Below are 15,157 nucleotides of genomic sequence, written 5' to 3'. Positions count from 1 at the left end.
TCCATTTTTGTTTATTCCCCCCCCTTTGTGGCCCCCTTTAATAAAGCCATATTAGGCTTTTTTATTGCCAGCCACGGCGATATTAGCTCTGCGCTCATAGAAATTCTATGAGTGCTGGAGCTTTTACTGCCACAATAAAAATGCTTAATGCGACTTCATGAAAGGGGAGATTTATGAAGCCACATTAGGGTTTTTTATTGCCTGCTGCAGTGGTAAAAGCTCTGATGCTCATAGAATTCATATGAGCGTTGGAGCTTTTACCTCCGCGGTCTTAAATAAAAACCCCTAATGCAGCTTCATAATAGGGGGAGGGGGTTAATTTGTTAATTTGTAGAGTGATGATTGCTATTTCTCTGGGGTTTTTTTCAAATTTACATCTGCTATTTTTATATTTTGCTCATTATTACGGGATATCCATCACTGTGGTGTTGCATTGTTAGCAGAAGCCAGCTTCTTGGTGGTTCAGTTTAACTTTTGTCAAAAAATTTCTATTTTACCCCCCCCCCCCTTTTACAAAACTATAGCATGATTTTTAGCGCCAACTGCGGCAGTAACAGCTCCGACGCTTATAAAAATTCCATAAGTGTCAGAGCTATTACCGCCAAGGCCGGTGCTAAAAAACGCGCTATGGTTTTGTAAAAGGGGAGGGGCGGGTTGATTATATATTTCATACTGGGCGTAGGTGTTTTTTGTGTTGTGCGTACGAAAGACATGGTTCTCTGTTAGCACTGGCTGTGCGGGATCAATCTGTACTAGTCCCTGCGTGCAAATGGGGGCGTTCCTCCAATCGCCCCCATTTGAATACGACTGATTTTTGAATCAGTCGGACTTGCCCGAATCGGAAACTGATTGTTCCGATTCGGGCAGGTTAGTGAATCTAGCTCTAAGAGACTATTGTGCTTCCCTGAGCCTGTGAAGTAACAGGCTCAGGTTTGTAATTAATGTAGACTTTGTTGCACCTTTGAAGTGTGTCAGACTGGATGTGCCCAGGACCCTCAAAGTCCTCTCAGGCTCTTACAGCAAGTTATATTCAGGTACAGTACATATTTCTCTGTCCAGCATGTCTGCAACCTCTTTCTTGGATATATATGAATGCTTTCAGGCCTGCAGAGCTGAACTTGTAAATGCTACTAGACAGAAAATTGTATTTCTTTAATTACATTTATAGCATTATAATCTGAGGGCAGAAGTCAAGTGTTGGCTTGCTTTGTCTTCACTATAGCTTCAGAAGATGATTCGTAATTCAGTCTTGTTCTTGCACTGAATATGGGAATGAATTCAATAAATGGCACCTGGTACGTGCTGAGTACGAATTCTATAATGGCATTTCCGCATGGAACTAACATACTAGCATAAGTTCAATTTTGCTCCTAACCTTAGGCATGAGCACTTATGCCATGAAAAAACCTGGTGTAAGTGCTCACACCTAACTGTTGTCCAATAGGCACATAACCCCTAGCCTTTTGTAAACTGCATGTGTAAATCAGAGGCATGACCCTGACATGCCCCCTAGAAATTGTGCGCAATGGAGATTTAGAGCTACTAGAACAGTGAGTACGATCAGTTGAGCACGCAACTGCCAACCGGTGCCAATTGATACCAACCTAAGCCAATAATTGACAGTTAACGCCAAGTATCAGCCAATTATTAAATTAAGCTGTGTGGGCAACTGACCTAATTCTATAAACTGAGCACCCAACTTTGCATGCTAGGCACAAAGTTGGACACCCAATTTTATTCAACTTTCCACGTCAGGTAGTTGAGGCCAGTAACGTGCTCGACTTCAAGAAACAATGGGATAAACATGTGGGCTCACTTAAGGGAATTGCTTAGAGGGAGGGTTCTTTTAAGGGGAGGGTTCTTTTGTGTGGGCAGACGTGTTGGGCCGACGGCCCTTTTCTGCCATCATACTCTATGTTTCTTTGTTTCTAACTTGTACTACAGGCACATGCATAAGGTTACCATGCTGTTCCATGCCTGTAGGGAAAAGCAAAGGTGGTCCTGGTTTTATTCTCATTGCATCCACAAGCAGCTGGCAGAAAGCCAGAACTTGTTTAGCCTTCTCCCTACAGACATGAAACTGTATGATAAGCTCACAAGACCATACAGTATACCCCCGCAAATTTGCAGTTCGCGAATCGCGGACTCAGTCTTTCACGGTATTTTCCAACTGCCTCTTCCTGGTACTACAATCAGGCTACACCAATCAGGAGCTGCTTTGAAATGCCAGATAGCGTGTCAAAGCAGCTCCTGATTGGTATAGCCTGACTTCAGTTCCCGGAAGAGGTGGTCGGAAAATACTAAGAATGATCCTGCACCCGATTTTCAGCACCCGCCGGTGCCCCAGCTGCTCTCTCTTGCCTCCGATCCACTCCAAAACCACATTTGCGTTTTTTCGATATTTGCGGGTGTTCCTGGAACAGAACCCCCATGAATTTCGGGGGAGTACTGTATATATATATATATATATTAAAAAAAGGACTGTGCATTCAAAAATTACAAAGCAAAAAGTATGGTTATGATTACTGTAAAAGAATCAGTGATTCTTCCTCAGTAATGATGTTATTCTATTACTGGCAGCAGAGGGTGCTGGAATGTAGTGTGGAGACTACAGCTCCCAGGATGCATTGGGCTCAGCAGTCCTGCTGAGTCACAGGGGCAATCCTCAGGCAGGGAGGAGAATTATATGCAAGAGCCTGGGATCAGCTCAGAGAGGTCCCTGAGAGAGAAGAGAACTCCTGATTTTTACTTAGATCTCAGCTGAGGGCAGAGCTATGGGAAAAGGACTGATGTCTGTACTGCTTGGCTAAGGTAAGCCAAGCTAACTTTCTGTAAAGTGTGAAGCAAACTAAAATGAATAAAAAGTGTTTTGTTCAAATGTGTCCTAACCTCTCCCCTCTAACACATATGTTTCCTTATCACAATCACATTTTAAATAGAATCATGTTTTTGACCACATTTTTTGCTTTGTAAGTTTTGATTTTTATTGTTTATATTGTGTTGTGGAATGGCATCTTTTCATTGTGCTGATAACTTTACATGTACAAAATGCTAAATAATCAATAGTACCTAGCTTGGGGAACTTCTACTAAAGCTTAGTGCATGCTAATGCTAATGTTCTATTTTCTACCTATGGGCCACTTGGCACTTAGGGCTAAATTCTGCAGTCGGGACTAGAGAGCTGCACGGGAACGGGGACGATGGGAATCCCGCGGGACCCGCGGGCATCCCGCGGGTTCCCCCTTTGGGTCACGGGGATCCCGTGGGGACGCCCCCTAGGGTCGCGGGGATCCCGTGGGGACGCCCCCTAGGGTCGCGGGGATCCCGTGGGGACGCCTCCGAGGGTCGCGGGGTTCCTGCGGGGCTGGATGTACTCAGTCGCGCGGCTCTTCTCCCTACCTTCTCTGCTTGCAGCACAGAGCCGAACGGAAGTCTTCCCGACGTCAGCGCTGACGTCGGAGGGGAGGGAGGGCTTAAACAAAGCCCTCCCTCCCTCCGACGTCAGCGCTGACGTCGGGAAGACTTCCGTTTGGCTCTGTGCTGCAGGCAGTGCAGGTAAGGAGGAAAGTAGCCTCGCGGTTCGAGTGGCTACCAAGGGAGGGGGCGATCCGCCCCGCCACACCCCGCCCCGGTTGCAGCACAGCCGGCCAGGTCCCCTTACTTTTGTGGCACTTCCCCGACCGACCGACAACAGCCCCGGTCCGACAATCCTCCCTGCCCTGTAGCCGCGAATCTAAATTATCTTCTTACAGCAGCTGTAATAAGGTAATTTAGATTCGCAGTTAAGGGCAGGGAGGTTTGTCGGACCGGGGCTGTTGTCAGTCGGTCGGGGAAGTGCCACAAAAGTAAGGGGACCTGGCCGGCTGTGCTGCAACCGGGACGGTAGAGAAGGAGTGGGGAGAAGGACGCTGAAAGGCCATGGGGAAGACGGGAGGAGGGGGGGAAGGATTCTGAAAGCACTTGAAGACAGAGGAGGGAGAAGGACGCTGAAAGCACATGGGGAATACAAAGGGGTGGAGAAGGACGCTGAAAGGCCATGGGAAGGACGGGGGGGGGAAGGACTCTGAAAGCACTTGTGGAAGACAGAGGGGGGAGAAGGATGCTGAAAGCACATGGGGAAGACAAAGGGGTGGAGAAGGACACTGAAAGGACATGGGAAAGACAAAGGGGTGGAGAAGGACGCTGAAAGGCCATGGGAAGGGCAGGGGGGGGAAGGACTCTGAAAGCACTTGTGGAAGACAGAGGGGGGAGAAGGATGCTGAAAGCACATGGGGAAGACAAAGGGGTGGAGAAGGATGCTGAAAGCACATGGGGAAGACAAAGGGGTGGAGAAGGACGCTGAAAGGACATGGGGAAGACGGGGGGGTGGGGTGGAGAAGGATGCTGAAAGGCCATGGGGAAGACAGAGAGGGAGAAGGACGCTGAAAGGACATGGGGAAGCAGAGGGGGGAGAAGGACACTGAAAGCACATGTGGAAGACAGAGGGGGGAGAAGGACGCTGACAGGACATGGGGAAGATGGCGGGGAGAAGGACGCTGAAAGGAAATGGGGAAGAGAGAGTAGGGAGAAGACACTGGCAGGGAAGAAGACAGATGCCAGACTATGGGGGAGCGGAGAGAAGAAGATGGGTGCCAGACCAATTTGGAAGGGGGAAGAAAGGGAGAGGCACAGTAACAGAGCAAATGGAAGATGCAGAAGGAAGAGAGACAGTGGATGGAAGGAATTGAATGAGAACATGAGGAAAGCAGAAACTAGGCAACAAAGGTAGGAAAAGAATTATATTTTATTTTTTTATTTTGCTTCAGGATAAAGTAGTATATTAGTTGTGTTGATAAAAATTTATAAACATTAGAGGCTCTGGTAGAAACCCATTTGCAAAGTATGTATTCTTCCCAATTAATATTTTCAAATTAATAAAGTCTTTTTGCTTATTTGTAAATGGGTTTCTACCAGAGCCTTTAATTCAGTAGCATAATTAAATGAAATAACAATTTCTGAAGTTTATATGGACGGGCGGGGACGGAGGGGATTCCTCGCGGGGACGGTGGGGACGGGTGGGATCCTCACGGGGATGGGTGGGGATGGGTGGGACTTTGGCGGGGACGGGTGGGATTTCTGTCCCCGCGCAACTCTCTAGTCGGGACCTCCTAAACTGGTGCCGTTCGCATGCCAATCATGTATCGGTGTCAGTTGCAGAATTGCAGCCACATGTAAAGTAAATACCAGAAAAGTAGGCCTGGGTTTTACTGAGCTATTTTTCTGGCACCTGCTTTACACAAGACTTGAGTCCACAGGAGATCCTACTGGTGCCTATGGTCACTTCTGGTGCAAGCCAGGCCCACTTATACCATAGGTGCCTCTGATGGCGGGACATCGGCAGCATGTTCTGTAAGCACCTGCAGGTGCTTTTAAAATTAGTTTTAAATGATGTGGTCAATTACTGCATCATTTATCACCAATTAAGTCAGGCAGTAGTAGGACACCTCCTGTTATCTAACTTTCAGCATCCCTATGAAAATCAGGGCCTTAGTGCACCTTTAAGGTCTGTTAGCACACACTAAGCTTTAGTAAAAGGGTCCCTTTCTCTCTACCAGAAATATTTATTAGTTACAATATCACACTACAAAATATTTGTCAATTTCTTTCACTTGTATATTTTGGTGTTTTATAGTCTGCCTGGCAGGAGAACATATTTTTATGTTGAACAGGTATTAACTATAGTGCAGATGAACATTAAAATAGTTAATTATGGTTAGCTGTAATTTTGGGGGTTAATTTTATTTTTGCTCATTTTAAATGTCTCCAATTTACCTGTCTCCTCATTTTGAGTTATAAAGACCATCAAGGAATAGAAGAAGTTCTTACTTAGTTGCCTATCCTAAGCCAAATGGTATCAGATATAAGACCTTTTTTGAAAAGACTTTTAGCGTTTCAGGCAGGAAAATTACAATCCTGGCTTGGTGAATGTATTCATCAAGCCATATCTTACTGTTCTTTTCAAAAATTAGTTAAGTCTTTGTTTGACAAATTTATTACTTAGTTGGGTACTTTTAAGATTGCAATTACATTTTTAACTTTTTATAATGATTTTATTTTTATGGTATGAATGTATTTCGTTGATTGTTCAGTTTCTTGTGGTGTAAACCGCCTAGAACTCTTGATAATGGTGGTATAAAAGAATAAATTTATTATTATTAATAACTCTACAACTCTGATATTCAAAAGATTTATACTTTGGGGTTCTTTTACTAAATCTTAGCATGCTCTGATAGACATTAGTGTGCACTAAAGCCCCGATTCTATAAAAGGAACTGTCAATCTTCAGTTAGGCACCGTTTATAGAATTGTGCCTAGTGGCGCCTACAATGGACTTAGGTACTGGTAGGCATCTAAGCCTTAGGTGCCCTCTATTTATACCAGGGTTTTCTTGGCCTTTACTAGCACTTAAGTCCATTTTAGGCACCTACACACAAAACAGGCCCAAGATCTGCTCTTAATTACACCCACTTTCTGGTAGGCCCCTTGGGCTAGGATCAAAGCCAAAAGTGGTAGATACCTACTTGGTTATGGACCTACTACCCAAATAATTTTAATTTAAATCAATTATAAAGTGCTAATTGCCAATTATCAATGCTGATTAAGCTTATTAAATAATTAAGTTAGACACATAGATTTGCTAGTCACGCTGATCTAGGTGCCTACTTTATGCATCTTTTATAGAATCAGGGCCTAAGTGCCATATGGCCTATAGGTATAAAATAGAATGCACAGCATTTAGCGCTTGCTAATGTTAGTTAGTGTGTGCTGTGCTTTAGTAAAAAGGCCGCTTTATGAGTTTTGCTCATAAATTAGCATCTTTGAAAATTTACTTGAGCAGAGTGCATAAATTTTACTCAACATTTCACTAAACCCTTAAATTCAGGAACATATAAAGTGGGTGGCAACAGGGGTAGATTTAGGGTAGGGAAGAGATGTTAGGAGCTTAGCACTAATTTTTAGTGCTAGGCTCGTAAATCTGGTGACGGCAGGTTTAAATGTATAGCCATATCTTTTAAGTTCCTCAATTAAGATGAATTTTCAACTGAAAAGTTATGCTCCTAAATTTGACTAAATATAGGCCACAAATATAGGAGGCCAGTTTATGAGCATAAATTAAGGAGCTCAACATTTTTTGAATATAGGGCCCTACATTTCTGAATATTGATTGCTGTTTTGCATTTGAATGTTTAATAAAATTGAATGCTGGGACAAAAGTTGCTATTCATTGTGCCCTCTACATTTGGACAAGATGGTTCATGCTAGGTACTCACCTGTATTCACCAAACGTCCCATCATCCTCCTTCATAGGTTGTATTTCTGGATCAGCATGTGCATCTTCTTTTTCTTTTACTATAAAAGAAATGTTGAAAGATTTACAGGTGAGTGTTCTAATCCTCCCAGCATGGACGATAATGTTGAATGAAGTAATCTACATATCTTAATGAAATTAAATTTCTGCATTAGTTTAATTCAGCAACGTATCCTCATCATTAGAATGTTGCACTGTTTATGCTTTTAAAATCTGCATTAAACATCTAATGCAGATGAGTGAATAAGTCCTAAAATATATTGGGTCTGATATTCAAAGAATATATGCTTTTAACTTTGAGAGTTATGAAGTTGATAATCAGCTGGTGTGACTCAACATTATGCCTGAAATTTCAATGCCAGGCTAGGTCCAAACCCTAGCACTGGGACTGGCTAACCTCTGTCCTGGCCATTTGAATGAGAGATAGTGATTTTGTACCGTGAGTGTGTTTGTCTTTCTCTGGCATGAGAATGAGGCTCCTGACTTGCTGGCCAGCTGTGAATGTGAGTAACGTCAGACACTATAAAATAGGAGGCAGCTCAAACTGTGGCCATCTCTGCCACGGTGAGTGTGAAAATTAAACACCGTAGTAAGTTGCAGGGTTGTTGGAGAGTGCTTTTTCTGCTGCATGACATACCTCCTGCTAATTCTCTTTACATTTCTTAGAAAATCGGTCCACAGCCCTGACGCAGCTTGAAGGCGAAACAACAGCTAGCTTAATGTCGGCGAAGGAACTGGCAAAGCAGGAGCGATAATCACCTGCACTTGAACATCTAACATTCAACTCTCAACAATTCACCCTGCCCTGAAGCTAAAGTAAAGTCCTTTGATTCTTTAAGCATTGTAAAGTGTTTAAGACTTGATTAATGCGGGCAGGAGGGGGGAGTATGAGTCAGTGAGGTTAATACCCTATCTACTGTGGTTGTTAAGCTTTACAACGCACAGGGATCTGAGGCTCTTCCCCTTTAACCAAGATAATTAAACAAGGCAAGGGTTTTTTTGCTGCAGAAAAACACTCCTGATTGATCCTAAAAAGGCATTATTTATTCTTAAAGTTTGTGAGAGGGTATTTTGTGAGATTATTTTGTTCTTTCTCATTCCTGTATATTGTTGGTGATCTATTCAGAGTCTCCGTGGTGGACTCCTCTGTTGCTGCCTTGGACTGCATCAAGAAAAAAAATGGCCACTTTGACCCCTAGCTGTCATCTTGCAATACTACCTCAGTAACGCAATATGATTGCAAGGAAAGATGGCAATCATTTTGTTTCTTGGTGCAGTCCCAGTTGGTTTAAAATGATAGAGTTCAGCAGGTTCCCTTCATTTCAGGACACAGCTTTAAATAGGCAACAGAAATTTATTTTCCAGTCATATAATAAATCCATCAAACTAGAATAAACTTAACTTTAAAAAAAACAAAACAAATGCATTTCATAAGAACATAAGAATTGCCATCCTGGAACAGACTGAAGGTCCATCAAACTCAGTATCCTGTTTCCAACAGTGGCTAACCCAGATCCCAAGTACCTAGCTAGATCCCAAGTAGTAAAATAGATTTTGTACAGCTTATCCTAGGAATAAGCAGTGAATTTCTCCAAGCCATCTCAATAATGGCCTATGGACTTCTCTTTTAGGAAATTATCCAAGCCTTTTTTAAACCCCACTAAGTAATCTGATTTCACCACATTCTCTGGCAATGAAATCCAGAGTTTAATTATACGTGTGAAGAAATATTTTCTCCAGTTTGTTTTAAATCTACCACTTTGTAGCTTCATCGCATGTCCCCTAGTCCTAGTATTTTGGGAAAGAGTGAACAAGCAATTCACATCTACCCTTTCCACTTCACTCATTATTTTATAGACCTCTATCATATCACCCCTGAGCCATCTCTTCCCCAAACTGAAGAGCCTTAGCCGCTTTAGTCTTTCCTGATTATTATTTCTAAGTGCATGCACATCCTACCTGGATATTTGCCACCTTTATTCCTTCTGACAAAACAAACCACCAGCAAGACCAAGATAAGAAGTGCAACAGCGCACATCAGACCAATGAACCATCCTTGAGTGGCAATGTCAACCTGACGGCTGGCCATGGCTGCAAAATAAAACGGGAAAAGGGAATATCAGATTACAGGAATAAAATTTCAATTTATTTCTTTTTCTTGTTTAATGAGTAAGAAATATACTGTAATACGGTAAAGAATCTGACATTGATCAATCATGAGTGTTAAAATTCATCACAGAAGCAAACCACGTACATCTTGAATTCATAAATAATAACAGAAAAAAATCAAAACAGTTTCTCTTAAATCTGGATGATTGTGCCAATAATTGCTGCTGCTTGATGAAGACAGAATAACTCTTGAAAGCTTGTCAAAGATATATTAAGTTAGTCCAATGAAAAGGTGACATGATTTAAAATAATTTGCCCTCATTTGGTTGGCAAATAAATCCCAGCTATTTAAATGCTACTTAAATCAAGTTTTTACTTAAAACAGGAATTAATAATTTGGCATTTTCTTACTCAGTCACAGTAACTTTTAGAATTGAAATCAGCTACAGTCTACATTTTCTGCATTTAGATGGTTGAAAGTGACAATGGAGAAATTGGTATCATAGATTAATTAAGGGGTCCTTTTACTAAGCTGCAGAATGAAATGGTTTATCGCACCCTTCCGCAGGTCTTTCCCACATGCTTAGGCCGTTTTTTTCCATGACTGTGCAAAAGGCTATTTTCCATTTTTTCGCTACTGTATAACATAAACACTCAGTCATTTACAAAAATGAATACAGGAACACTTAGGGCTCCTTTTACTAAGGTGTGTTAGGGCCTTAACGCTTGAATAGTGCACGCTAGATCTTAACGCCAGCATTGAGCTGCCATTATTCTAGAAGCGTACCGTGCGGTTTACCGCATGGTAATTTTGTGCGTGCACTAAAAACGCTAGCGTACCTTAGGGCTCCTTTTACGAAGGTGCGCTAGGGCCTTAACGCGTGGAATAGCACGCGCTAAATTGCCCCACTACCACCTCCTTTTGAGCAGGCGGTAGATTTTCAGCAAGCGTGCGCTATAGCGTGTGCTAATCTGGTGCGTGCGATAAAACCGCTAGCGCACCTTCGTAAAAGGAGCCCTTAGTGCCATTAATTTTAGATGCAATGTAGATATGCTAACTGGTTAACACAGGAAGACCCACTCTCTGTTCCTGACACACCCCTTCAAAAGTATTAAGAAAAGAAAATTACTGCATGCTTAGTGCACGCACATGGCATAACCAATGCGGAATGCTTTAGTGCATCCCACCTTAGGATTCTTGCAGAGAGGTGCATGTTAGGGATCCTTTTACTAAGTTTTGTCAGGCACTAAGTCAAACAAATGATTAACCCCCATTATTACAAATGCATGGTAGCAGCTGCCACGTGGCAAATGTTCCAGTGACCACTGAATATCTATGGGTGTCGGAGCGATTACTGCAGCCTGCTGCGATAGTCGCCTTTGTAAAAGGGGCCTAACTAAACCAGATAAAACTGATATTTTGTTGGTTTCTAAGCGAATGCTTTTTTTTATTGTTTATGCTAATATTCTTCATATTCCTCAAGAGTAATCATAAGAGTTAATTGAGCTTCTTCAACTGCTTTGAACATTCCCAGCATGATCATTTTTCTTGTAAATACTTCAGGCCCTATTTACAAGTCACATTAGAGGAAAATTAATGCAAGTTCAAAGTGACTAATGCAGAAAAACCTGGCCCAATTAATCATTATCAGATAGCTATTTTACAAAAAGGTAAGTTTTTTTTAAAAAAAATGCTTGTCTATATTTCTTAATGGATCTCATGGATGCTGGCAAAGAATTCCAGAGATATGGCCCACTACCTATTACGAGCTTCTTGCATTTTCCTTCAATCTAAAACTGTTCTCATTGTGGGAATCTGCAATTGTATTTCATTCCTATAGCATAAGGTCTAGTAGAGCATAAAAAGAGATAAAATGACATAAATATGCACGAGCTATCCCTTGCAAAATTTTAAGGTCAGCCAATCACGGAGCGGCATGGGACTAGGCAGGAAGCACAAAGTTCGTGCTCCTGCATTGTGCACTGCTCTGCAACGAAAAGCAGCCATCCGACAGGAGACCGCGCTGGACCACCACCAGTTTAAAAGGGTACCGGGGGAGGGGGGCAGGCTGCTTCAGACTGCGGGCTGACTTTGCCACTAACCCCTGTGAATATGGAGGGAGAAGTGTACTTCTGAGCCAATCATCTCTTAACTTCATCCTTTGCTCTCTCATGCCAGAGTTTTCCTTCATTTGAAAAAGGTTCACCTCCTGTACATCAATGCTACAGAGTTATTTAAACATCTCTATCATATTTCCTCTCTCCCACATTTCTTCCAAGTTTGTCCCTGTATGCTTTATGACAAAGACCACTAACCAATTTTGTAGGAGTCTTCTGGACCTATCTTTTTGAAGATGTGGTCTCCAGAATTGCACATAGTATTCCAAATGGGGCCTCACAAGAGACTTATATAATGGCACTATCACCTCCTTTTTTTTCTAATGGCCATTCCTATCCCTAAGTACCAAAGCATCCTCCTAGTTTCACTGTCACCTTTTCTAGTCGTTTTTCCACCTTAAGTTCATCGGATATAATCACCCCCAAGTCCCACTCGTATTTCATACAAAGAAGTACTTTGCCCCTATACTGTTGTCTTGGATTTTTGCAGCCCATGTGCATGATCCTGCATTTTTTAGCATTACATCTTAGTTGCCAATTACTGGATCATTCTTCAAGCTTCACAAACCAATGCACCAATATTTCTGGATCGTTTTTTGATACCATATACTCCAGCCAGGACACTTAGATCAACGGAACAGCATTTGCTGACTATCCCTTCTCTAACAATATTAGGTACCAAAAGATCTACAATTTTCTCTGTCATCGCACCCTAGCTTTGGAACAATTTACCAATTTATCTACGTGGAGAAACCTCATTAGAAAAATTTTAAAGCACATTAAGATGCCACCTGTACAAAGACGCATTTGAGGCATAGATAAGATAATTCATCTATTATTAATCCCAGGCTCAAATACCTAATTTTAACCAGATCTTATGTATAGGTCACAATCTCCCCTATCCTCTTTTTTAGGCTTAGCCATATTTTTGAAACATTCTTCATCACCCTCCTGACGTTGTTTTTTCCCTAAATGTACTTTTACTTTCTTCAAAGATTGTAGTTCATCCCTCTTCCCTTTTGTATCGCTAATTACTTGTGTACATACATTGTATGTTTATTTGTATAAATTGTTTTATTTTTGTCTCCTAATTTTAAATTGTCATACGCATTAGTATTTCATATTGCGTGTACAACAAACTTTTAATAAACTTGAAACTAGATTTGGTCTCGTGTTATTCACACCCTCCAGGAAGCTTAGACAGTCTTTTGCTTTCAAGTTGTTAGAGACTTGGAAAAGACTTCTTGATTCTGTTAGATTGACAGGACTGCTACAATGATTTTGTAAAGTCTTAATAACTCTGTTGTTCTTATAATATCTAAACGGTTTACCTATAGAATCTACTAATTTACAGCAATGCAATATCTACTTTTATGATAGATCTAACTAATCCCTTTTTCTTATCTTTTCTATTTTCATGTGTCTTCTGGTCTTTGATCACTTGTAAACCGAGTCGAGCTCCGACGGGAGATGACCCGGTATATAAACTGAAGCATTCATCATCGGTCTTGTATCAAAGTTATTTATTTAGTGCAGGCAAGAACAATTTTTTCAATGTGGTGCAATGATTAATATTAAGAAGAGCACTTAGCTTATAGCCCATAAGTACTGTATTTTCACGCATATAACGCGCGTGCTGTGCAAGATTTTACAAACATGGAATAACCATGCGCGTTATATCCGTGAGCGCATTATACATTTTTTTTTTTTACATTGCCACTCTGTCGCTAGAGAAGGGAAGAGGCAGCCACGTCAGCCAACCAGGCTGGCAGCCTTGCGCGCCGCTCTGCTGCTACGGAGGCAGCTGGAGACAGCGAGTCCTGCTTCCCACAAGAACATCATCTTCCCCGCGGGCCGGACACAAGCAGCAGCCTTCGGAACTGGAAGCCGCTGAGAGTCCCAGCATGGTGGCCCTGACAAGAGAGTTAGCAGTTACAGCAAGGCAACAGTGGCTAGTTCCAGCCTCCTGCTCTCCTCCCTCCCTTCCCCCATGGCAGCGCTGGGCGGCACATTCAGGCTTCAGCCGCCTCGCCGCTCCTCTGACTCCCTTCGCCTCGGCCCCCGCAGCAGGCAGGACATGGAGGAACAGGCCTGTCAAGCTGCGCTGGAGGAACTAAAATAAGATACAGGGGAGAGGAGCGCGGTATACGCGTGTGCGTGCTATAAGAAAATTTTTTACATAAATGCTTTGTTCCCACGCGCTATACCCATATGCGCGTTATATGCATGAAAATATGGTACTCTTCTTAATATTAATCATTGCACCACATTGAAAAAATTGTTCTTGCCTTAACTAAATAAATAACTTTGGGCTAGATTCACAAAGCAAACTGATCGTGTACTGATCGGTTTGCGAGCCCTTAGCGAGCAGATTTCCTCCAGCCCGATTCACTAAAGTGTTTAGCGATCCCCTCCCGATCCATGCATGCAAATGAGGGAAATGGCATGCAAATTTGGGAGGGCAGCGATTCACTAAACACTTTAGCTAACACCGATTGGGCTTGCTGATCAGAAAAGAAGCGACTGCTGAAGACCAGTCGCTTCTATCCTGGCCGACTCTCTTGCCCTCTTCTGCCCTTTAAAACCACGGGCTCGCAATGCTTTTAACAGAGCAAGCCCGTGGTTTTAAATCCGCCGCCACCGCTGCCATCGGGCCTGATGCTACCCACCCCGTCCCCGCAAATATGGCAGGAGGGATGCCAACTCCCTCTTGCCATTATGAATCCGCCATTGGCCTGGCCTGGCCCGGCCCACCCCTCCCCATACCTTACTCTTGCTCTTTAAAATTTAGCAGGAGGGTTCCCACTCCCTCCTGCAATCGGTCCCACACAAAAACTAACGTAACGGCAGGAGGGATGCCAACTTCCTGATGCCACAGCCCCCGTGGACGCCCCTTCATCGTACCTTTAACGGAGCTGGAGGAATGCTCAATCCCTCCTGCTCCAATGCCTCCCATGACGAGTCTGTTAGGCCATGCCCTGGTGCATTGTGTGATGCACGGGGTGGGGCCTAAGGCCCTGATTGGCTGAGGCACCTTGGGGACCGGGAGTGGGGAGGGGGCATCCGGGGGTGGCATCAGGGAGTTGGAACCCTCCTGCCATAAATTTTTCTAAATGTGGCTACGGGGCAAATTTTTTGAGGGGTTCGGGTCACTTATTGGGAGGGGGCTTTAATTTTTTTTTAATCGGGCAGATAGTAGTGACAGGAGGCTGTTTCACCTGTCACTACTGTCAGGGCTTTAGCAATCCGTGCAGTCGGTTGGGGAGCGTGCCTCCGATCACCCTCATTTGCATGCAGATGGTTGGCAAATTGGTTGGCCTGTCTCCATTCGTACACAGATTGCACACGGATTGGAGGGTTAGTGAATCTAGCCCTTTGATACAAGACTGATTATTAACACTTCACCCCAGTAAGGACACAAAGTACATTCCAGTAGTGTCTCGGGTGTTTGAGGTCTTGGGTATAAAGTATAATCTGCATCGGTTTGTTCATAGCCAGTTGTTAGTTTATTCACAAGTTAAACAAACTTTTTCCATTGACAGTCCAGAATATTTTTTTAATGGCCACGTGCTAATTGTGCAA

At 43.0% G+C, this 15,157-nt stretch overlaps 1 protein-coding gene and 1 long non-coding RNA gene across 13 annotated transcripts in view; one reads left to right on the top strand and one right to left on the bottom strand.

The window, feature by feature from the left end:
- The window catches only part of LOC117366624, a 90,244-nt gene extending 82,082 nt beyond the window's left edge, over positions 1-8,162 (top strand). Inside the window, exon 4 of the long non-coding RNA XR_004540625.1 lies at positions 8,015-8,162. This is a non-coding gene — a long non-coding RNA (uncharacterized LOC117366624). The remainder of the gene's footprint in view (positions 1-8,014) is intronic.
- NRCAM (neuronal cell adhesion molecule) overlaps positions 1-15,157 on the bottom strand; it is a 391,220-nt gene that overhangs the window by 33,797 nt on the left and 342,266 nt on the right. For all 12 annotated transcript variants that reach the window (XR_004540624.1, XM_033958216.1, XM_033958225.1 and 9 more), the window contains 2 exons: positions 9,308-9,439; positions 7,311-7,389 (listed from right to left, as the gene is read on the bottom strand). Coding sequence is in view for 11 of the 12 variants with exons in the window: in XM_033958216.1 (XP_033814107.1) it covers positions 7,311-7,389; positions 9,308-9,439 (211 nt within the window). In the remaining variant the exon portion in view is untranslated. The remainder of the gene's footprint in view (positions 1-7,310; positions 7,390-9,307; positions 9,440-15,157) is intronic.

This window comes from Geotrypetes seraphini, chromosome 9 (genome assembly GCF_902459505.1).
Source record: "Geotrypetes seraphini chromosome 9, aGeoSer1.1, whole genome shotgun sequence".
NCBI lineage: Eukaryota > Metazoa > Chordata > Amphibia > Gymnophiona > Dermophiidae > Geotrypetes > Geotrypetes seraphini.
Note: the sequence above shows the minus strand (reverse complement) of the source record. Positions and strands in the feature narration are given on the sequence as shown.